The sequence below is a fragment of the Sander lucioperca genome, chromosome 23, assembly GCF_008315115.2.
Source record: "Sander lucioperca isolate FBNREF2018 chromosome 23, SLUC_FBN_1.2, whole genome shotgun sequence".
Taxonomy (NCBI): domain Eukaryota; kingdom Metazoa; phylum Chordata; class Actinopteri; order Perciformes; family Percidae; genus Sander; species Sander lucioperca.
The window spans coordinates 13,110,526-13,134,803 of NC_050195.1; the positions used below are offsets into that span (position 1 = coordinate 13,110,526).

The 24,278-nt window shown below is 41.0% G+C and overlaps 1 protein-coding gene and 6 non-coding genes across 7 annotated transcripts; 5 read left to right on the forward strand and 2 right to left on the reverse strand.

Annotated features, from left to right (window-relative positions):
* The first annotated feature begins 8,615 nt into the window (after positions 1–8,615).
* Positions 8,616–9,606, forward strand: LOC118494325. Its single transcript, XM_035997966.1, has 2 exons — positions 8,616–8,865; positions 8,959–9,606. The coding sequence occupies exons 1-2, from the start codon at positions 8,620–8,622 to the stop codon at positions 9,604–9,606; spliced, it is 894 nt and encodes a 297-aa protein (XP_035853859.1). The 5' UTR covers positions 8,616–8,619.
* Positions 9,607–12,368: 2,762 nt separating this feature from the next.
* Positions 12,369–12,451, reverse strand: trnal-cag. The gene has a single exon. It is a non-coding gene; the product is annotated as a tRNA-Leu (tRNA).
* Positions 12,452–13,163: 712 nt separating this feature from the next.
* Positions 13,164–13,235, reverse strand: trnaq-cug. The gene has a single exon. It is a non-coding gene; the product is annotated as a tRNA-Gln (tRNA).
* A 4,627-nt stretch (positions 13,236–17,862) lies between these two features.
* trnan-guu lies at positions 17,863–17,936 on the forward strand. Its single transcript has one exon. It is a non-coding gene; the product is annotated as a tRNA-Asn (tRNA).
* Positions 17,937–18,358: 422 nt separating this feature from the next.
* trnan-auu lies at positions 18,359–18,432 on the forward strand. The gene has a single exon. It is a non-coding gene; the product is annotated as a tRNA-Asn (tRNA).
* Positions 18,433–20,094: 1,662 nt separating this feature from the next.
* On the forward strand, positions 20,095–20,168 carry trnan-guu. The gene has a single exon. It is a non-coding gene; the product is annotated as a tRNA-Asn (tRNA).
* Positions 20,169–23,656: 3,488 nt separating this feature from the next.
* trnan-guu lies at positions 23,657–23,730 on the forward strand. The gene has a single exon. It is a non-coding gene; the product is annotated as a tRNA-Asn (tRNA).
* Positions 23,731–24,278: the final 548 nt, after the last annotated feature.

A 24,278-nucleotide genomic window follows, 5' to 3' on the forward strand; every position in this document is an offset into this window, starting at 1 on the left:
TCCAGATCTGAGCCAACTGAAACAGTCAATTTTGCGAACCAAACTGCAGGAGGGGCTGCCCCTACTAGTAAGGAGTAAGCTAGCAGAAGTAGTGGGACTTGGAAGTATGACAATAGGTGTTTATACAAATCAAATAGCCCATCAAGTGAAGCTATATAGAAATGAGCAGAAAGAACAGGACCGAGAAACTCTCAGAAAACTCAATCAAATGCAGCTGGTGGAGAATAAGAAGGACAAGAAGCAGGTTTTGGTTGTGCAGAATCAATGCCCACCAAATCAACAATTACCGCCACAATTCCAGTCAAGCCAGTTGCCCCAACCACCACTAGTGGTTCCAGTTGTTTTATATCCACAGCCAGTTTTTGGACAGATACAGAACTGGAGAGGAAGAGGACGAGGAAGCTTAGGCAGAGGAAGAGGAAGAAGATTTGATTCATACTCTATGCAACCACCACAAGCGTGTTTTAATTGTGGACAGGATGGACACTTTGCCCGTGAGTGTAATAGACCAGGAAGAAACTCCAGAGGAAATTATAGAGGAGGATACAGGAGTCTGGAACCAGGATTCTAGAGATGCCCAGAAGATCTGAAAGGGGGGTGTCAGCTGGTGTCATCAGGGCCGGAAAGAGATCCAACAATTGAGGACAAGGACAGTCACGAGTTGATACAGATCTGCACAGATGAGCGTTGACATCAGCAGACTGACCAGAGAAAGAGGGAGGAGTGAGAGAGATCGGATTTGCTCTGACGCATCGACGCATCGACGCATCGACGCATCGACGCATCGACGCATCGACGCATTGACGCACCAACACATAAAAAGGAGGTAATGCACCGACAAACACACAATTTGAAAATACACATACTCTAAAGAAGTAATTAATTCTACTTTTAAAATAGAGTTACTCCTATGTGAACACACCTATGTGAAGGGTTGAGACATGCATCTAAATTAAGCAACTTGGTATGAAAACCTTACATTTTGTCAGTATCTGGTGAAATCTATTCTGTTAAATTTGTAATGACTTTCCTGTGAAAGCTTCTAACAAGACTAGTGACAAATATGGTACTTTGGTTGCTGTGTCAGGAAATGTTAAAAGAACATTTCACTGTTTTATTTTTGTGGTCCAATGACATAGGCAACTTTTGGAGATGTTTCTATTATTTGAATGTTGCCCAGATAATTTATTGGGAAGTAAGACAACTCCCAATCACAGATATATTTTAGTTAAATGAAAAGTTGTTTGCATTGGTTAATTTGTTGTTTATAGTGTTTATTGAATTTTGATAGTGATTACAATTGGAGAGGAACGATTGTTCTGCATATTACATTAGCAAGCAGACTTGGTTTGTCTTTTGTCTAATTTAAACAGGAATGTCACATAGATGAGGTTGACAGAGTTGGACATGAGGAGATTTATTACACCCACTATCTGGTAACCAAACAGTGAAGAGAGACTTTGTGTGGTACTTTGTAAAAAGCGAGTAATTACATGCAACAAAATGATTGGCTCTTAAAATAAATTTGGTCTTCTCTAATCCCCAATTGGCTACACCAAGACGTGTTAAAAAGGGATGTTTATGATTTGTTTGATTTAATTTGTTGAAGGTGTGATTGATGCATCAGGATAAGAGTTTTTTTTTTTTTTTTTTTTTTTTTTAGAAATGACATAACTTTTGTTTCTGACTATCAATGGTCGGCGAAGAGGGAATTAGAAATTTTGTTTATAAATAAGGGTTTGGCTTACTGTATGCTTTTTTCACATTTCTTTGGATATTGTAGTGGTATTTCGTATCGTCTTATTAATCAAAGGGGGGAAATGGAATGTGATTCATATTATCATGTATTATTTTTGATAGTAATTTTTATTCTTATTTGATGTTTTTAATTTTCATGTGCTGTTTTGCAAACGATACTGGTCAGTGTTTTCTTTTCTTCCAGAGCATATGGGGTAATGTGCAGAAGGGATACAGATACAAATATGGATATGGACAATATGAAGGAACTAGGAGACTTCTGAACCAGGATGGTGTGGATCTGTTCAGATTTCACCACATCAACATTGCTGAGAAGCTGCAATGTAGTAGACTACATTCCTGTGTTTGTCTGATATAAATACATGTTTGCATGTGTAACATATACTTTGTATAGTATTCTTGCATTGATTGTTTGAAGAATGATGTTTTCTGTCATGAAGTGAATATATGGAGACCTCAGATGCTTTTCTTTTTTTCTCGACGCTTAGGGAAATGGGGTCTAGGAAATAGAAGTCCTTTTTCAGATCCGAAGGGTCGACCTGCCTGAATTTGGACATTGTTTTGATTTTATTTCATTTTCTGAGGTTTTCACATGTATTTGCTTAAACCATAATTCTATATAAATTGATAAAGATTTATTTTCTTATTGATCTGGAGTACTAAGGTGGTCGCCTAGGGCAGAGGGACCGTGAGAGAGTTTTCCTATCTTGATTGATTGATGGTTACTTGAAAAGACAGCTGCCAGATGGGTTTTTCGCTCTCACACTCCAACGATTTCATTTTGCTACACTCTATAAGTTTGTTTACACCCCGAAAGTTATATTATAAGGAACATGTTATAATGAGAAATGTTATTCCTACTCTTCTTGTTTTTCGAGACTTTATTAAGTCTCGAAGGGGGGAAATGTGGTATATTGACATTCTATAACATTCTATATACTTTGACTTAAGAGTTGGTATAAGGAGGATGCATGAACTTTACTCTACATTCACTGAGAACATCTGGAAATTGTTAACATGAGCAGAGGTCCCCCCAAGACAGAAGAGACCTTTTTTGGAGTTGTGCCAGATAACAGGCATTGATTGGTCAGTTCTGTGGTCGAATCATATACTCACACATATCACGTCCTATGTTGATACAATGCATAGGATATATACGTTGTTCACACGAAGAAAAGGCAGAACGACTTTTTGGAAGAATTTGGGTTGGTCGTTCTCCAAGCTCTCTGCAGGAGTTTGTAAAATTGATGCTGAATCTTTGCTTGTAATAAACCTTTTTATACTCAAGATCAGTGTCGGCGGATTCCTCTTCATACAGCATCACAGCATTACTATTTAAGACACCACACTAACTAAATAAAAGTTGTCAGAGATTCACTACTGAACTTCGTAATTGTTGGTGTAGCAATACCTTCACAGCTGGCGAAGTCAAGCTAACAAACGAGCTAATAAACTAGCAGGCAATCGGTCGGCTACCAAGATAAAAATATATATAATTACGCTGTGCACACATACAAATAAATATCAGTATATGCATCATAAAGGGCCTTTGATAAAATATAGACAGTTGACAATTCAAAAGAGGTAGCTATTTAATCAGCTTACCTCAGAAGTTACTCCACGGCCAGCAATGAAAATGAATGACCGTGAATGGATTGTTTGGAACTATGCGAGACTGCATACCCCGGAAGTAGGCGGCAAAAAGCGTACAACGGAGTCAAATGGGAGTGTCGCCACTCTGTCTTTCTCTATCACTCTGAGCTCACTAAGTGTCACCATCTTCCCCGAACCTAAAGTTAATCTTTCCTTGCTAAAGGACTCTTGATACATTGCCATACAACTTTGGTGCTTTTTGGCTAATGTTTTTGTTACATTTTAAAGCTTTTTAATTGCTTCTTGAAAAAATTATGTTTAGCCTCATAACGCATGCACCACATGTGCAGAACTGGGCCGATGTTTTTTATATTACGAGGGTAATGAATCATGAAGTGATGCTTTGGTAAGACCTTGATTGCAGGAAACAACTGCTTGAAGAGCTGATGATGATCAATGATTAAATGTTTGAGGTAAATGGTCATGCCTTCTGTAAGGACTGGTGAAAATACAATGTTAACAATGTGTAGAAGCAAAAGTAGAAGATGCCAGTGCTGATCATCTGACTGTATAAAATCACCAAATAGCAAAGGCATATTACGTAATAAGCACCAAGACTGTATAGCATTCAACCCCAAATCATTACTTCCATCAAACAACTTTAGGTGGACGGTTTCGCTGCTGATTGTAACCATAGTCAAAAGCATGTATTCTACCAGCCAGTTGTTCAGCATTTAGGAAGTTTTCCTTAATGTACTGCAGGACAACTTTGACTTCAAACTGAGCAACTCCTTCTAAAATATTGTGCATTATATCTACAGAAAAATTGTTGGCTGTATTAAAATACTGTGGTGAATTCAACAGACAAATGCGTTTGACACCATATATATGAGGTAGTGTAGGATCTGTTTGTAAAGTTTGACAGTGCAGTTTGTGCATCTCGATAGTTCGTAGTACAACTTCTGGATCATCTTCACAGAACACAGTTTGAAAACAATCTTTCTCAAGGAGACAGAAACGACAACAATACTGTGCCCCAAATGACTCCACAAAGCCAAACAAACCATGCAACCCAAGATTATCACCAGTGACCTGAACTATGGTACCGTGAATCACATCTTTCAATCTGGGAACTTTAAATCCCTCTGTCTCGAGTACTTTAAGATCACTGACAAGTGGCTCAAGTATCAAATTAAATCCATAACGCTTGATGTCCTGCGCATGGAAAAGAGCACACAAATGAATATTTATCAATGGGGGAAAATTCCTTAATGTAAAATATATAGCACCTAATTTGTGTATACCCTTTCTAGACCCCAAGGGGTTTGCTGTTTCAAAGTCGTCATAAAATAGCTGTATCTGTAAGGCATCTTTTTCTGTAGAGAATAAGGGACTTTTTTTAAAATATGCGGCATCTCTCAAGTCTGCATACACACCTTCCTTGGGCATGTGCCTGGGCTTGAACATGTCTGCAAATTCTGGGTTTTGAAAAATTGCCTTTAGTGTTTCTAAAATATGAATATATGCAAACTTGTCAGTTACAACGACCTGATCATATGTCCTAGTTGTTTTGTTTCTTCTGCTGTCAAATCTTGTGCCAAGCACCTTTTCAACAGGTTCTACGATTCCCATTTCTCTTTGAAGTGTTTATTTTGTTTAGCTTCTGAATTTAAGGGTGTGAAGGGGTTTTCCAACTTTTGCAAATATTGTTCTATTCTGTTCTTATTTTCTGTGTCCTGTGGAGATAAGCACTGCAAAGCTGCATCTTTAGCTTGACTATGAATCTCAAAAAACAGGTAAGTAACCGTGAACTAATCATAAATGCCTAACAAGCGTATTTTAACTAGATAACTCAGCCTGACAAACAAAACACTTCATGTTCGAGGAGAAACTTCAAGCACTAATGAAATAACCTCGTCCTGACTTGAGCAACACGAGGACTCTCCTTGACCTTGCCAACATCGATGTTGTACACTGTGGTTTGGACGAAAGTGTACATGTTGTGGAGCATGGTGTTGTAGGATGTGCCAAACACAAAATGTGCCTTAAATAGTTCGTCAAAAGCAAAAAAAGAAGAGGTTGACCTGCAAGGTATGGCATTCTTGTCGAGAATGATGAAGAACTGGTGGATTGCATTCTTCTTAACTCCAACAGCCAGGAGATAGGGCTGAGCGCTAGTACTGATGGCATTGAGATGCTCTTGAATGTTTGTTCCAGTCTGCGAAGACAAATGAGGGAAAACTCTAGTTAATGGCCAAGTAGTTGTAGAATGTGCAGAAAGAGCAAATACACTACTAGTATTGAATATGAATATTGAATGAATACTTGTACCCTAATAGTAGGTGTTCATACCACAAATTAGAAAAAATACAAACCTTCTTGAATACCACAAGATGTTTCTCTGCTTGGGATGCAGAAACATTTCCTGGTCTCTTCCAACCCTGAGCGGAGGGTGGAATCAGGTGTAGCAGCAGTAAAACTGATGACAGATCACTTTCCCAACCTGTAACAACACAAGTTCAATGTTAACACACTTCAGTTATGTTGTTTTCTTTACAAAAGACCCCCCCACAGACAGCAGTTCTATATCACAAGAAGTTCTCCAACTAAAACATCCACAGGGCTGAGTCAAATCTCAAAGGTTTTGTTCAATATACTGCTACAGAACGTCCTCGTAAATCTTTCACAGATCCAGCTTCTTAGTATTATGTTGATATGTAAAGGTTTACACATAATTTTGATATATTTATTGCAATACAACACGAAAGGTAGGCTTACAAGCAGCTTACCAAAGTCAACATCCAATTCAGTGCCATTCTCAGGAGGATCAGCTGCCAGCAAGAGTTCTTCAAGCTCACTTGTGGATGGAAGCTTTCTGCATTGTTTGATGATCTTTTTCTTGAACGTGACCGGCCACCTTTCCAGACGCTTGCTTGAGGTATCCTTTCCGAACATCAGAACGAAATCCTGTTCAACCTGGAGTGGGGTGGTGTTGGTGACAATTTCAGTTATTTGACAGCCAATCAAAAGGTATTGGGTGCTAGTTATTGGAGTATCACTACAATGTCTTACAAAACAATTCACTTGTCATTTCATTTTCAAAATAACATAATTACCAAGCTTTTGACGTCTTTAAAATGTAGAAACTCAGACAGTATGTTGCTTGACTGCTGGGGGTCGAGGATCATGTTGTGGCAATACACAAACGTCAGTTTCATTTTCTTCTTGATTGTGTCTGCATCAGCAGAATGTTTCATCAGTGAGATTGCTTCGTTGCACTCATCTTCAGTCAGGGCAGTCTCTGGAACAAACTGGGATTCTCGTCTGACAGTTGGTCCTCCAGACATGTCTTCACCAGATGATCCTTTGGCTGATTCTACACAACACGGGAAAATGTCAATCATGTCAAACGTTTTAGTAGCCTGGCTAACTTTTAAAGGAGGTACTCCACTGTAAAACATACTTTTTGAGCTGTAAACTAAATTGGATGAATGTGCTGTGATGAAAGACATCAATGCTGGTGTTAATATTGACATTATTTCTTCACAATTTATGAAAATCTGCGTGGGTTGAAAATTTATCAAAATGCCATCTACTGCTTTAAATCACCCTAAAGTTTGCAAGGCCAGTTTATCACACCAGTCAGTGTCGAGGCAACACCCCCTAAAGTCACAGTCCTTTGTAGGTCTCTGATGCTTTTTTTTTATTTGCTAAGAGGGAGGGAGCTAGCAGAATTGAAAGATGTAGTTACACATTATATTATCTGACTGAGAAACATTGTGCAACAAATGCAATTATTGATCTAGCAACTGTTTTGTTCCATACATTTCCAGTATTACCTCCAAATGATGATCGCCTGTCTTTAGCGGTGCCTCTCTGAATAGTTTTAATCCTCCAGGCCAAGTACCCAGTTCCACTCTCACCATCATAATAATGCTCCTTGAAGAATGAAAGGATAACAAAAATGGATACTTCATTGAAAACAACATGGTCTGGTAGGATTCAAAATCTTCCAATAGCATTTAACATTTCAACTATTACTGTGTGCAACTCACATAGCCATTCTTAGAGAATGGGTCACTGAGGTACGGGAATAAGGTCACTATTCCTTTGGCATACATTTCTTTCACCTGTCTGGGTGGAGATTTACTGCAAAATTGAAGAAGAAAGGATTGTGCAGTCATATTCACTTAGATTCGGATTTAGATTTACAGATTGAGAACACGACTATTAACATATTACCCATTCTTTTCTGTCATGTCAGCTGCCAGCATGTTCACCATTTTACGTCTAGTTTCATCCGTCAAGGACTTGGTTCGGTTGTATTCATTTATTATCCGTTCCCCACCAGGTTTGTTGGTAAGAGCTGAGTCCACCAACTTACAGTTTTTTCTGATTGCTTAAGCGCTAATCGTGAATCTTGTAGCACAATTTCTAAAACTATTAATACGTATAGCAAAACCACTCACTGAGTTTGCAAAACTAAAAGCACAAACACTGCTTTGCACTCATTTTGCAATTTTGTAACACACACTTTGCAAAACTGTAGGCACAATTCACAGCACAACACTCTTTTTGCAGAACTTTAAACACAACTCTGTGCTTACACTCAATTACCACATTTCCAACACACTGCTAGCAAAATTATACACATGTATGGCTATCATTAACACTATTTTGCCAACTGTCTGGCACACATTCACATGTGAAAACTGTTTTAGATAATTAGTTCACTTTGCAATCAGCCTAAGCACTATAAATAAGCCACAGGTAAGCTGTCTGTGTGGAGTACAATGGAAGGAGCAGTAAGAGTGAGAAGAGTGAGAATCAGAGGAGGCCGAGGAAGAGGACGAGGACGTGGACGTGGAGTTGAAGAAGTTGGAGGGAGAGGACATGGACTTGAAGAAGTGAGAGGGTTAGAGGAAGTTAGAGGAAGAGGACAAGGAGGAGCAAGAAGAGGACGAGGAGGGGAAAGAGGAAGGGTAAGAAGAGTAAGAAATAGAATAACTGATGACATCAGAGCTACAGTAGTGGACCATGTCATCAACCATGGGATGACCCTGAGGGAAGCTGGCCAACGCGTTCAGCCTAATTTGAGCCGCTACACTGTGGCAAGCATCATTAGGACATTTCGAAATGAGAATCGGTAAGTACTTTGTAGCACTGCCATACTCTAATGAGAAACACAACAGTACCATACATGCAAAAATACTGAAATTGTTACTTTACAGAATTGCTAGACGTCCAGATGTTGGAGGCAGAGGAAGAATGTTCACTCCAGAGCAAGAGACCCATATAGTGAACATGGTGATTGCCAATAATGCAATAAGACTGCGCGAAATACAGCAGCGCATAATTGATAATGACACCATCTTTCAAAATATACACAGTGTAAGCATTTCTGCACTAAGTCGTGTACTTGCGCGCCACAGAATAAGAATGAAGCAAATTTACAGAGTTCCTTTCGAGAGAAACACAGAACGTGTAAAGCAACTGCGATATGACTATGTGCAGGTAAGCTATAGTGTCATTGGTTCTGAATTTGGAAGTGCATACTGTAGTGCTGTGCATGGGCCTGATGTGTTGCATTTGTTTTGTCTTGTCCAGAGAGTGATGGAACTAGAAGCAGATGCCATGGGACATGAGCTACTTTTTGTAGATGAGGCCGGTTTTAACCTCAGTAAAACCAGGAGACGTGGCAGGAACATTATTGGACACCGTGCCATCATCAATGTCCCAGGACAACGTGGTGGTAACATAACCATGTGTGCAGCTATAAGCCTAAATGGTGTTGTTCACCATCATGCAACCATAGGCCCATACAACACTGCACATATTATTGCATTCCTGGACACCTTACATGACATGCTCACTGTTCAGAGACCAGAGCATACCCGATATGTCATCATATGGGACAATGTAAGTTTCCATAGGGCTGCTTTGGTCCGCAACTGGTTTACGGACCACCCATTCTTCATGGCACTCAACCTCCCTCCATACTCTCCATTCTTAAATCCCATCGAGGAGTTCTTCTCTGCCTGGCGTTGGAAAGTGTACGACCGTCATCCTCATCAACAGGTAGCCCTTTTACAGGCAATGGAGGAGGCATGTGGAGATATTGATCAGGCATCATGTCAAGCCTGGATACGGCATTCAAGGAGATATTTTCCCCGGTGCCTTGGACTGGAGGATATCGCATGCGATGTGGATGAAATTTTGTGGCCGGACCCAGAAAGACGACATGATGTAGACTGATTGTCTTTTATACTTTTTTTTTGTGAAATTACTATTTTGTGTTCTGACTTTGTCTTGGTTTTGATGAGTGTGAATAAACACCAATACTTGAAGTTTGGATCCTTGTATGTTTACATGACACTATGACAAAAGTATGACCTCAAATTGACATCTGTACACAGAGAAAGCAAAAGCCAGATGTGTTTTGTATTCATACCATCAGTGTGTAGTTGCCACATTGTGTGCTTAGTAGATGATGGCTTGTGTTTACTCTTTGACACGAAAACACCATTTTTACGAAGGTGTGAAGAGTTAATCTAGCTGTGTTCGCTTTTGCAAGAGAACTACAATGTTTTGATAATTGGGTGAAAGGTTTTCTTATTTGTGTCTAGAGTTTTGCAAAAATAGCCAATAGTTACAAAAAATGTGCTTAAGCAATCAGAAAAAACTCCATCCATCTTCTTCCGCTTATCCGGTAACGGGTCGCGGGGGTAGCAGCTCCAGCAGGGGACCCCAAACTTCCCTTTCCCGAGCCACATTAACCAGCTCCGACTGGGGGATCCCGAGGCGTTCCCAGGCCAGGTTGGAGATATAATCCCTCCACCTAGTCCTGGGTCTTCCCCGAGGCCTCCTCCCAGCTGGACGTGCCTGGAACACCTCCCTAGGGAGGCGCCCAGGGGGCATCCTTATAGGATAGGATAGGGCGCTTAAAAAAACTTGATCGGGACATCCCTAATCATGACTTCAAAAATGTTCAGAAACCATGTAATTTACAATGTATATTAATGTAATTTTAATTCTCTGAGAACTGATTCAAGAACAGAATTTAAAATGTCATAATTGTCTTACTTGCTTGGCTTCTGTATCCAGCCTCTGGCGTTTTCTGGAGGGGCTATCTGAAATGATGACTGTATCCTCAGAGTCCAAGGTATCAAGGGATGATGGTTGGGACTGCTCAAGAGAGGCCACCATGGAGACAGATTCTAACCATGATTTGAGAAGCAGAAAGAAGAAAAAAAATTATATATAGTTCCCTCATAAACCCTTATCTAAGACACTTATTTAATAGACACCATGACCTTCATAAAACAAAGAAATAACTTATCCATTAATTAATTAACTGAAACAACAAACAACGAGTCATATTTGATGGTTAGCACCCCAGTTGAGGGATCCTTTATAATATCCTCAAAAACATCATCATCCAATTCAGTCCCCGAACTATCAACAACTTTCACACCTTCTGTTACAGCTGGGACACCAACATTTGCAAATGCTAGAAAAAACAGGGATCAAAGCTTGTGTAAACAAAAGTAAATCATTATTTATATAATAATTTCACAGTGTACAACTACCTTACCCTATAAAATAGGTTTTAAACAAACACTATTAAGTGATTAAAATGGCTTTTTGTAGCATCATAACTATATCTTAAGCAATGCATCCACAATTAAAGTGTAGTTACAAAGGGCATCACAGAAGAAATTTAGACATACAAAAATGGACCAGTTCCAAAAACCTGAGAACTTAAAATGTCCCATCATTTTAGGAATATTCCATACTCCGTAAATTGTAATTTCCCCACTGGGGATCAATAAACAGTATAAATTAAATTATAAAATTCTTACCTGCAATCAAAAACTCTTTCAGATTTGGCTCAGTTATTCTGACAAATTTTTGGACATCTCCAAGTTTAGCTTTAAGCAGCATCCTTTTTAGCACCCTGCAAATAGTATCAGTACAATTTCTCACAGTTAAAAAGTTGATGGGCTTATTGTAGCAGTATTTCCTCAAATAAAAGCAGGTCACTATTTAACATACATAAGAATCTCATGCATTTCAACAACTTGAGGTGAATCGTATTCAGTATACTTGAGTATAAGAAAAAGTATTGTTTCAAGCCACCAAAGTGCTGAGAAATAATCAGCACTTTTTCAGAAATGGCCAGTTAAATTTAATGTTACTGTCAAAGGCATTAAAAAGGATAACTTCTGGTTTTCATCCTTGTAACATTAATGTTACCGCTTTAACTCTATCCTATCACCCTACTCTATCTGTAAAGTGTCTTGAGATAACTCTTGTTATGATTTGATACTATAAATTAAATTGAATAATGTTAGCTAAACGTTATACCATAAGTGTGTGCTAAGATACTGCTTAAGTATTTTAACAGTAGGTCTACTGCTGCTGCTTTGAAAACCGAAAGTCATTTTGTATACTATCCAGGAAAAAAAAAACATTACACCGCTTAAGCAGTGCCCAAGGTTCATAAGCTAAGCTTTGTGTGATATTTTGCATTATGATGCCAAATTTTCATTTTGGTATCATTTTTGTTCTTTGTCCACAGTTTTACACTTAAACCTGATTAAACAATCAAAAATCAATACATGAGCCTGTTCCTTGGAGCTTCATTAGGAGAGTGTTTAGCTGTCTGTATAGCTGAGTATAAGTTTGTGTGGACAACACTTAGTGAGGACAGAACAACTGGGTAACTTAAGTAGTTCAGTAAGCTAAGCATTCACAGAGGATGTGGGAAAAGGCAATTCAAGAAAAGGCTTTGAAGGACTTGCCACAAACAATGAATACAGCAGTAGATAGGTCTACTGTGTACAAACACATGGTAACTTTACATGGGTTGACAATGAAGATGCTCACAAAAGGTGGGGCTGTACTCACAATTCCGTATCTTGCGCATATTCATGTGCCCTAAAATACAAAGAATTGCTAAGTTCCTTTTTTCCCAATATCATGTTTCAGACATTAGTTCCAGAGGAAAGCTCTGCTGTCAGAAGTGGGATTCAAACCCACGCCTCCAGTGGAGACTGCGACCTGAACACAGCGCCTTGGATCGCTCGGCCATCCTGACTGAATGAACCGAAGTTTAGTAGGAATTGTCACAAAAATTATAATACAGTAAATCAAATATGTCATGATGAAAGCCTTTAGCTATCGCCGGTGTATGGGGATGGACTATGTAACGTTACAAGGTAAATGTAAAGGTCTGCAAAAGTAAGTCGGGGCAGACGTGTCGCAGATTTTAAGGGACAAAATACAGCTACCCATGAATAGTTATCTAGGGAAGGGTTCAAATCAAGGGCAGCTGGACTTGGTAAAATGTGCTCCAAAGATGTTTTGTCACTCATCCAAGACACTTCTTTAGTTGTTTTTTACACAGAAATGGTTGGACACAGTACCCACTCCCCCACCCCTATACGACAAAGGAAAGCTGTGGGGAAAGGGGGTTTCTAAAGCTAGTTGACCATTCAACAAGCAATTCTGATGCACTATACTGGCCCCTTCAGGATGAGCACTGTATACTCTGACTGCAGCAACACAAGTTCAAATCTCAGCGAAACCTCATTTTTATGGTGATAGGACAGAATGTAAAGTGTGTATCTATCATGTAACTCAAAGCCTTTCACTTCCTGTTAATACTGTCAAATTTGGAGCAAGACCAGGTGACTCCTCAACATGCCCCCACCAACATACTGTTTTCAGTCTAAATGGCCAAGGACAATTTACCTGTAAGCTAGATGTGGAATGTTTGATTTTTCATTTAGTGGAAAATCAAACGTTACAGGTTCCACCGAGATTTGAACTCAGATCACTGGATTCAGAGTCCAGAGTGCTAACCATTACACCATTGAACCGCAACATATAAATACTACATGGGTTTACTAGACAGTTTCTTTTATGAAAGGGGGCGTGGCTTAAGCATAGGGGGCGGGGCAAAACATCACCAATGAAGAAGGAACTCTCTGCTGATTTCATTGATACCTCACACAATGGTCAACCTTAAATCGTTCAAATGTTATGAAAGAGGGTGTGGCTTAAGCATAGGGGGCGGGCCAAACATCACCAATGAAGAAGCAACTCTCTGCTGAGTTCAATGACACCTCACACAAGACCCTATCTTAAACGGTTCAAATGTTATGAAAGGGGGCGTGGCTTAAGCATAGGGGACGGGCCAAACCATCACCAATGAAGAAGGAACTCTCTGCTGAGTTCAATGACACCTCACACAAGACCCTACCTTAAACGGTACAAATGTTATGAAAGGGGCGTGGCCTGAGTACGTGGGCGTGGTTATATTATAGGGGCCGGCTCATTATCACATGTAGACCACACATTCTAAGTTTCATGTAAATCGGATGATGTTTGTCATATAAGGCGCATTTCCTGTTGCCAGCGGGGGGCGCTATGACCAAAAGTCAAATATGGCCTGTAGGTGTCCTCAGGCCTGGACCCTTGTCAATCGTGAGAATTTTCGGGCAGATATGACAACGTACACTCAAGTTACAAAAATTTCTTTGTTCATCGCTAAACACTCAAAATGGCCGCCACGCCACGCCCACACCGTCAGACAAAAAGTTTTTCTTTTAATAAATTTTCATCTTTAAGGTGTTGGGATGATACAGACAAAGTTTGAAGTCCATCGGATGAAATCTCTAGGAGGAGTTCGTTAAAGTATAGCACTTTGTCTTTTGGGCCTACTTCCTGTTGCTACTAGGGGGCGCTATGACTTTAAGTAAATATCGGCCTTTATTTGTCCTCAGGGTTGGACTCTTATGAATCCTGAAAAGTTTTGAGCCAATCGGACAATGTACACTCGAGTTACACCCACTTCCTGTTTCGGCGGCGAAACACACAAAATGGCCGCCCCGCCACAGCCACGCCCTATGACGAAAAGTTTTTCTTTTAACAACTTTTCATCTTTAATGTCTTAAGATGGCACAGACCGAATTTGAAGTTGATCAGATGAAATCTCTAGGAGGAGTTTGTTAAAGTACGACATGTGGAAATGGCCAAAATCGCACTTATTTCGAACATTCAATTTGAAATGGCGGACTTCCTGTTGGGTTTAGGATATGGCTCCAATGATGTTTTGTGTGCGTCCTGACTTGATACATATGTGTACCAAGTTTCGTGAGTCTACGTTAAACGCACTGCAGGGGCTAAATTTTTTTTAACTTTGTAGGGGGTGCTAGCGAACCATTTTTGGGCGCCTATTCCCGAAACCCTTATAATACGTAAATTTTCACCAGACTTGATGCGACCGCCAAATTTGGTGAGTTTTTAAATATGTTAAGCCCCTCAAAAAGCCAATTAATTTGACTGGGAAAAAGAATAATAATTAAAGCTGCAAGCAGCGATGGACGGGCCCTCGCTCCTCTGCGCGCGTCGGGGTCACCGGCGGTCGCCGCTCCTTGCGACCGTGCATTTGCGCGGCACTCAGACACCGCAAATCGTCACCAATGAAAAGGGAACTCCCTGCTGCATTCAATGATACCTCACACAAGACTCTACCTTAGATGGGTCAGCATTTCTGAAAGGGGGCGTGGCTTGAACATAGGGGGCGGGCCAAACCATCACCAATGAAGAAGTAACTCTCTGCTGAGTTCATTGATACCTCACACAATGGTCATCCTTAAATCGTTCAAATGTTATGAAAGGGGGCGTGGCTTAAGCATAGGGGGTGGGCCAAACCATCACCAATGAAGAAGCAGCTCTCTGCTGAGTTCAATGACACCTCACACAAGACCCTACCTTAAACGGTTCAAATGTTATGAAAGGGTGCGTGGCTTAAGCATAGGGGGCGGGCCAAACCATCACCAATGAAGAAGCAACTCTCTGCTGAGTTCAATGACACCTCACACAAGGCTCTACCTTAAACGGTACAAATGTTATGAAAGGGGGCGTGGCCTGAGTAAGTGGGCGTGGTTATATTATAGGGGCCGGCTCATTATCACATGTAGACCACACATTCTAAGTTTCATGTAAATCGGATGATGTTTGTCATATAAGGCGCATTTCCTGTTGCCAGCGGGGGGCGCTATGACCAAAAGTCAAATATGGCCTGTAGGTGTCCTCAGGCCTGGACCCTTGTCAATCTTGAGAATTTTCGGGCAGATACAACAACGTACACTCAAGTTACAACAATTTATTTGTTCATCGCTCAACACTCAAAATGGCCACCACGCCACGCCCACACCATCAGACGAAAAGTTTTTCTTTTAATAACTTTTCATCTTTAAGGTGTTGGGATGATAGAGACCAAGGTTGAAGTACATCGGATGAAATCTCTAGGAGGAGTTCGTTAAAGTATAGCACCTTGACTTTTAGGCCTACTTCCTGTTGCCACTAGGGGGCGCTATGACTTTAAGTAAATATCGGCCTTTATTTGTCCTCAGGGTTGGACTCTTATGAATCCTGAAAAGTTTCGAGCCAATCGGACAATGTACACTTGAGTTACACCCACTTCCTGTTTCGGCGGCGAAACACACAAAATGGCCGCCCCGCCACGGCCACGCCCTATGACGAAAAGTTTTTCTTTTAACAACTTTTCATCTTTAACGTCTCAAGATGGTACAGACCAAATTTGAAGTTGATCGGATGAAATCTCTAGGAAGAGTCCGTTAAAGTACGACATGTGGAAATGGCCAAAATCGCATTAATTTCGAACTTTGAGCTCAAAATGGCGGACTTCCTGTTGGGCTTAGGGTATGGCTTCAATGACGTTTTTTGTACATCTTGACATGATACATATGTGTACCAAGTTTCGTGAGTCTACGTTAAACGCACTGCAGGGGCTCAATTTTTTTAACATTGTAGCGAGACATGCGCGCCTATTCCCGAAACCCTTAAAATACGTAAATTTTCAACAGACTTGATGCGACCGCCAAATTTGGCCGCTGTCGGCGCTCGGGCCCTAATAATAATTCCTTCAGTTTCAATAGGGCCTTCGCCGCTGTCGGCGCTCGGGCCCTGATAATAATTCTTTCAGTTTCAATAGGGCCTTCGCCGCTGTCGGCGCTCGGGCCATAATGAAACAAATGCAAATGGGAGTGGCTTGAAGATCAAGTGCCCGCCTTTAAAGTTAAGCATGAGCAGTGTCTGTGGCGCAACAGGTCAGTGCAGTCGGCTATTAAAAGAAAGGAAAGGATGGTGGTTCAAGTCCACCCAGGGACGTTTTGTGCTTCAATAACCATGAATGAGCCAACTCTGAGCTCTATCTTTCTGTAGGAGAATATAGACCACCCCCAAGATAACCCAAGTGGTGTGACCTCCATCAGAAGGTAAACTATTGCAAACCATGTACCTACAACTCAATAGGGTCATTGGTATGCAGGTCACTTGATGAAATATGGACAAATATATAAGGCCCCATCCGAAAGGTTTGTGGTACATGACGGGCAACTTTATGTCAATGAACATGCTAGGTGATGTGACCAAGAAACTAGCAGGAAAATTACTTCTACATTGTCAGTTGTGGATTGTTCTTGTATGCTAAATATAGGAATTCAAAGACAGAGTCAAGGAGCAGTGTCTGTGGCGCAATAGCTCAGCTCAGTCGGCTGTTAACCGAAAGGATGGTGATTCAAGTCCACCCAGGGACGTTTTGTGCTTAAATAACCATGAATGAGCCAACTCTGGGCTCTATCTTTCTGTAGGATAATATAGACCACCCCCAAGATAACAACTGGCGTGACCTCTATCAGAAGGTAGACTATCGCAAACCATGTACCTATCACTCATTAGGGTCATTGGTATGCAGGTCACTTGATGAAATATAGGCAAATATATAATGCACCATCGGACCGGTTTGTGATACCTGACAGGCAAGTTAATGACAATGAACATGCTAGTTGATGTGACCGAGAAACCAGCAGCAAAATGACTGCTACATCGTCAGTTGTGGATTATTCTTGTATGCTAAATATAGGAATTCAAAGTCAGAGTCGAATTGAAATATAAGAAAAATACAGTGCACGGCCAGCTTCAACATGTCCGCATGAGTCAGCTTCCCCAATTTCTGAATAATAGGAAAATACCCTGATATGCATACATGTGCAGCTCAACCTCAAAAAGTAATGAAACAAATGCAAGTGTAAGTGTAAGTGGAAGGAAATATAGGCAAATATATAAGGCCCCATCCGACAGGTTCGTGATACGTGACGGGCAACTTCACATCAATGAACTGCTAGTTGATGTGACTGAGAAACCAGCAGCAAAATGACTGCTACATTGTCAGTTGTGGATTGTTCTTGGTATGCTAAATATAGGAATTCAAAGTCAGAGTCCAATTGAAATATAAGAAAAATACAATGCACGGCCAGCTTCAACATGTCCGCATGAGTCAGCTTCCCCAATTTCTGAATAATAGGAAAATATCCTGATATGCATACATGTGCAGCTCAACCTCAAAAAGTAATGAAACAAATGCAAGTGGAAGTGGCTTGAAGATCAAGTGCCCGCCTTTAAAGTTAAGCAGGAGCAGTCTCTGTGGCGCAATAGGTCAGCGCAGTCGGCTGTTAACCGAAAGGATGGTGGTTCAAGTCCACCCAGGGAAGTTTTGTGCTTAAATAACCATGAATGAGCCAACTCTGGGCTCTATCTTTCTGTAGGATAACATAGACTACCCCCAAGATAACACAAGTGGCGTGACCTCTATCAGAAGGTAGACTATCGCAAACCATGTACCTATAACTCATTAGGGTCATTGGTATGCAGGTCACTTGATGAAATATAGGCAAATATATAAGGCCCCATCGGACAGGTTTGTGATACATGACAGGCAACTTCAAAGAATATAGACCAGCCCAAAGATAACAGCTTCAACATGTCCGCATGAGTCAGCTTCCCCAATTTCTGAATAATAGGAAAATACCCCGATATGCATACATGTGTAGCTCAACCTCAAAAAGTAATGAAACAAATGCAAGTGGAATTGGCTTGAAGATCAAGTGCCCGAATTTTAAGTCATTCAGGAATAGTCTCTGTGGCGCAATAGGTCAGCGTAGTCGGCTATTAACCAAAAGGATGGTGGTTCAAGTCCACCCAGGGACATCATCTGCTTAAATAACCAGGAATGAGCCAACCCTGGGCTCTATCCCTCTGCAGGAGAATATAGACCAGCCCAAAGATAACACAAGTGGCGTGACCTCTATCAGAAGGTAGACTGTTGCAAACCGTTGCAAAATATTTACCTATCACTCATTCGGGTGATTGGTATACAGGTCCCTTGATGAAATATAGACAAATATATAAGGCCCCATCCGACAGGTTTGTGGTACATGACGGGAAACTTTATGTCAATGAACATGCTAGGTGATGTGACCTAGAAACCAGCAGCAAAATGACTTCTACATCATCAGTTGCGGAATATTCTTGTATGCTACATATAGGAATTCAAAGTCAGAGTCCAATTGAAATATAAGAAAAATACAATGCACGGCCAGCTTCAACATGTCCGCATGAGTCAGCTTCCCCTTTAAAGTTAAGCAGGAGCTGTCTCTGTGGGGCAATAGGTCAGCGCAGTCTGCTGTTAATCAAATGGAAGGTGTTTCAATTCCACCCAGGGACGTTATCTGCTTAAATAACCAGGAATGAGCCAACTCTGGGATCTATCTTTCTGCAGGAGAATATAGACCAGCCAAAGATAACACAAGTGGTGTGACCTCTATCAGAAGGTAGACTATTGCAAACCATGTACCTATCAATCATTAGGGTCATTGGTATGCAGGTCACTTGATGAAATATAGACAAATATATAAGGCCCCATCCGACAGGTTTGTGGTACATGACGGGCAACTTTATGTCAATGAACATGCTAGTTGATGTGACCGAGAAACCAGCAGCAAAATGACTGCTACATCGTCAGTTGCGGAATATTCTTGTATGCTAAATATAGGAATTCAAAGTCAGAGTCCAATTGAAATATAAGAAAAATACAATGCACGGCCAGCTTCAACGTGTCCGCATGAGTCAGCTTCCCCAGTTTCTGACTAATAGGAAAATACCCTGATATGCATACATGTGCAGCTCAACCTCGAAAGTAATAAAACAAATGCAAGTGGAAGTGGCTTGAAGATCAAGTGCCCGCCTTTAAAGTTAAGCAGGAGCAGTTTATGTTTCACAATAGGTCAGGGCAGTCTGCTGTTAACCGAAAGGAAGGTGGTTCAAGTCCACCCAGGGAAGTTTTGTGCTTAAATAGCCAACTCTGAGCTCTATCCTTCTGCAGGAGAATATAGACCAGCCCAAAGATAACACAAGTGGCGTGACCTCTACCAGAAGGTAGACCGTTGCAAAACATGTACCTATCACTCATTAGGGTCATTGGTATGCAGGTCACTTGATGAAATATAGACAAATATATAAGGCCCCATCCGACAGGTTTGTGGTACATGACGGGCAACTTTATGTCAATGAACATGCTAGTTGATGTGACCGAGAAACCAGCAGCAAAATTACTTCTACATCGTCAGTTGCGGAATATTCTTGTATGCTAAATATAGGAATTCAAAGTCAGAGTCCAATTGAAATATAAGAAAGATACAATGCACGGCCAGCTTCAACGTGTCCGCATGAGTCAGCTTCCCCAATTTCTGAATAATTGGAAAATACCCTGATATGCATACATGTGCAGTTCAACCTCAAAAAGTAAAGAAACAAATGCAAGTGGAAGTGGCTTGAAGATCAAGTGCCCACCTTTAAAGTTAAGCAGGAGCAGTCTCTGTGGCGCAATAGGTCAGCGCAGTCGGCTGTTAACCGAAAGGATGGTGGTTCAAGTCCACCCAGGGACGTTTTGTGCTTAAACAACCATGAATGAGCCAACTCTGGGCTCTATCTTTCTGTAGGATAATATAGACCACCCCCAAGATAACACAAGTGGCGTGACCTCTATCAGAAGGTAGACTATCGCAAACCATGTACCTATCACTCATTAGGGTCATTGGTATGCAGGTCACTTGATGAAATATAGGCAAATATATAATGCGCCATCGGACCGGTTTGTGATACCTGACAGGCAAGTTAATGTCAATGAACATGCTAGTTGATGTGACCGAGATACCAGCAGCAAAATGACTGCTACATCGTCAGTTGTGGATTATTCTTGTATGCTAAATATAGGAATTCAAAGTCAGAGTCCAATTGAAATATAAGAAAAATACAATGCACGGCCAGCTTCAACATGTCCGCATGAGTCAGCTTCCCCAATTTCTGAATAATAGGAAAATACCCCGATATGCATACATGCGCAGCTCAACCTCAAAAAGTAATGAAACAAATGCAAGTGGAAGTGGCTTGAAGATCAAGTGCCCGAATTTTAAATCAATCAGAAATAGTCTCTGTGGTGCAATAGTTCAGCGCAGTCGGCTGTTAACCGAAAGGATGGTGGTTCAAGTCCACCCAGGGAAGTTTTGTGCTTAAATAGCCAACTCTGAGCTCTGTCCTTCTGCAGGAGAATATAGAACAGCCCAAAGATAACACAAGTGGCGTGACCTCTACCAGAAGGTAGACCGTTGCAAAACATGTACCTATCACTCATTAGGGTCATTGGTATGCAGGTCACTTGATGAAATATAGACAAATATATAAGGCCCCATCCGACAGGTTTGTGGTACATGACGGGCAACTTTATGTCAATGAACATGCTAGTTGATGTGACCGAGAAACCAGCAGCAAAATTACTTCTACATCGTCAGTTGCGGAATATTCTTGTATGCTAAATATAGGAATTCAAAGTCAGAGTCCAATTGAAATATAAGAAAAATAGAATGCACGGCCAGCTTCAACGTGTCCGCATGAGTCAGCTTCCCCAATTTCTGAATAATAGGAAAATACCCTGATATGCATACATGTGCAGCTCAACCTCGAAAGTAATAAAACAAATGCAAGTCGAAGTGGCTTGAAGATCAAGTGCCCGCCTTTAAAGTTAAGCAGGAGCAGTTTCTGTTTCGCAATAGGTCAGGGCAGTCTGCTGTTAACCGAAAGGAAGGTGGTTCAAGTCCACCCAGGGACGTTTTGTGCTTAAATAACCAGGAATGAGCCAACTCTGGGCACTATCTTTCTGCAGGAGAATATAGACCAGCCCAAAGATAACACAAGTGGTGTGACCGATATCAGAAGGTAGACTATTGCAAACCATGTACCTATCACTCATTAGGGTCATTGGTATGCAGGTCACTTAATGAAATATAGGCAAATATATAAGGCCCCATCCGACAGATTTGTGATACATGACGGGCAACTTCACATCAATGAACATGCTAGTTGATGTGACCGAGAAACCAGCAGCAAAATGACTGCTACATCGTCAGTTGTGGATTATTCTTGTATGCTAAATATAGGAATTCAAAGTCAGAGTCCAATTGAAATATAAGAAAAATACAATGCACGGCCAGCTTCAACATGTCCGCATGAGTCAGCTTTCCCAATTTCTGAATAATAGGAAAATACCCCGATATGCATACATGTGCAGCTCAACCTCAAAAAGTAATGAAACAAATGCAAGTGGAAGTGGCTTGAAGATCAAGTGCCCGAATTTTAAATCAATCAGGAATAGTCTCTGTGGCGCAATAGGTCAGCTCAGTCGGCTGTTAACCGAAAGGATGGTGGTTCAAGTCCACCCAGGGAAGTTTTGTGCTTAAATAGCCAACTCTGAGCTCTATCCTTCTGCAGGAGAATATAGACCAGCCCAAAGATAACACAAGTGGCGTGACCTCTACCAGAAGGTAGACCGTTGCAAAACATGTACCTATCACTCATTAGGGTCATTGGTATGCAGGTCACTTGATGAAATATAGACAAATATATAATGCACCATAGGACCGGTTTGTGATACCTGACAGGCAAGTTAATGTCAATGAACATGCTAGTTGATGTGACCGAGAAACCAGCAGCAAAATGACTGCTACATCGTCAGTTGTGGATTATTCTTGTATGCTACATATAGGAATTCAAAGTCAGAGTCCAATTGAAATATAAGAAAAATACAATGCACGGCCAGCTTCAACATGTCCGCATGAGTCAGCTTCCCCTTTAAAGTTAAGCAGGAGCTGTCTCTGTGGGGCAATAGGTCAGCGCAGTCTGCTGTTAATCAAATGGAAGGTGTTTCAATTCCACCCAGGGATGTTATCTGCTTAAATAACCAGGAATGAGCCAACTCTGGGATCTATCTTTCTGCAGGAGAATATAGACCAGCCAAAGATAACACAAGTGGTGTGACCTCTATCAGAAGGTAGACTATTGCAAACCATGTACCTATCAATCATTAGGGTCATTGGTATGCAGGTCACTTGATGAAATATAGACAAATATATAAGGCCCCATCCGACAGGTTTGTGGTACATGACGGGAAACTTTATATCAATGAACATGCTAGGTGATGTGACTGAGAAACCAGCAGCAAAATGACTTCTACATCGTCAGTTGCGGAATATTCTTGTATGCTACATATAGGAATTCAAAGTCAGAGTCCAATTGAAATATAAGAAAAATACAATGCACGGCCAGCTTCAACGTGTCCGCATGAGTCAGCTTCCCCAATTTCTGAATAATAGGAAAATACCCTGATATGCATACATGTGCATCTCAACCTCGAAAGTAATAAAACAAATTCAAGTGGAAGTGGCTTGAAGATCAAGTGCCCGCCTTTAAAGTTAAGCAGGAGCAGTTTCTGTTTCGCAATAGTTCAGGGCAGTTTGCTGTTACCCGAAAGGAAGGTGGTTTAAGCCCACCCAGGGACGTTTTGTGCTTAAATAAACAGGAATGAGCCAACTCTGGGCACTATCTTTCTGCAGGAGAATATAGACCAGCCCAAAGATAACACAATTGGCGTGCCCTCTATCAGAAGGTAGACTATTGCAAACCATGTACCTATCACTCATTAGGGTCATTGGTATGCAGGTCACTTGATGAAATATAGGCAAATATATAAGGCCCCATCGGACAGGTTTGTGATACATGACGGGCAACTTCATGTCAATGAACGTGCTAGTTGATGTGACCGAGAAACCAGCAGCAAAATGACTGCTACATCGTCAGTTGTGTATTATTCTTGTATGCTAAATATAGGAATTCAAAGTCAGAGTCCAATTGAAATATAAGAAAAATACAATGCACGGCCAGCTTCAACATGTCCGCATGAGTCAGCTTCCCCAATTTCTGAATAATAGGAAAATACCCCGATATGCATACATGTGCAGCTCAACCTCAAAAAGTAATGAAACAAATGCAAGTGGAAGTGGCTTGAAGATCAAGTGCCCGAATTTTAAGTCAATCAGGAATAGTCTCTGTGGCGCAATAGGTCAGCGCAGTCGGCTGTTAACCGAAAGGATGGTGGTTCAAGTCCACCCAGGGACGTTTTGTGCTTAAATAACCATGAATGAGCCAACTCTGGGCTCTATCTTTCTGTAGGATAATATAGACCACCCCCAAGATAACACAAGTGGCGTGACCTCTATCAGAAGGTAGACTGTTGCAAAATATTTACCTATCACTCATTCGGGTCATTGGTATACAGGTCACTTGATGAAATATAGACAAATATATAAGGTGATGTGATACATGACGGGCAACTTCATGTCAATGAACGTGCTAGTTGATGTGACCGAGAAACCAGCAGCAAAATGACTGCTACATCGTCAGTTGTGTATTATTCTTGTATGCTAAATATAGGAATTCAGAGTCAGAGTCCAATTGAAATATAAGAAAAATACAATGCACGGCCAGCTTCAACATGTCCGCATGAGTCAGCTTCCCCAATTTCTGAATAATAGGAAAATACCCCGATATGCATACATGTGCAGCTCAACCTCAAAAAGTAATGAAACAAATGCAAGTGGAAGTGGCTTGAAGATCAAGTGCCCGAATTTTAAGTCAATCAGGAATAGTCTCTGTGGCACAATAGG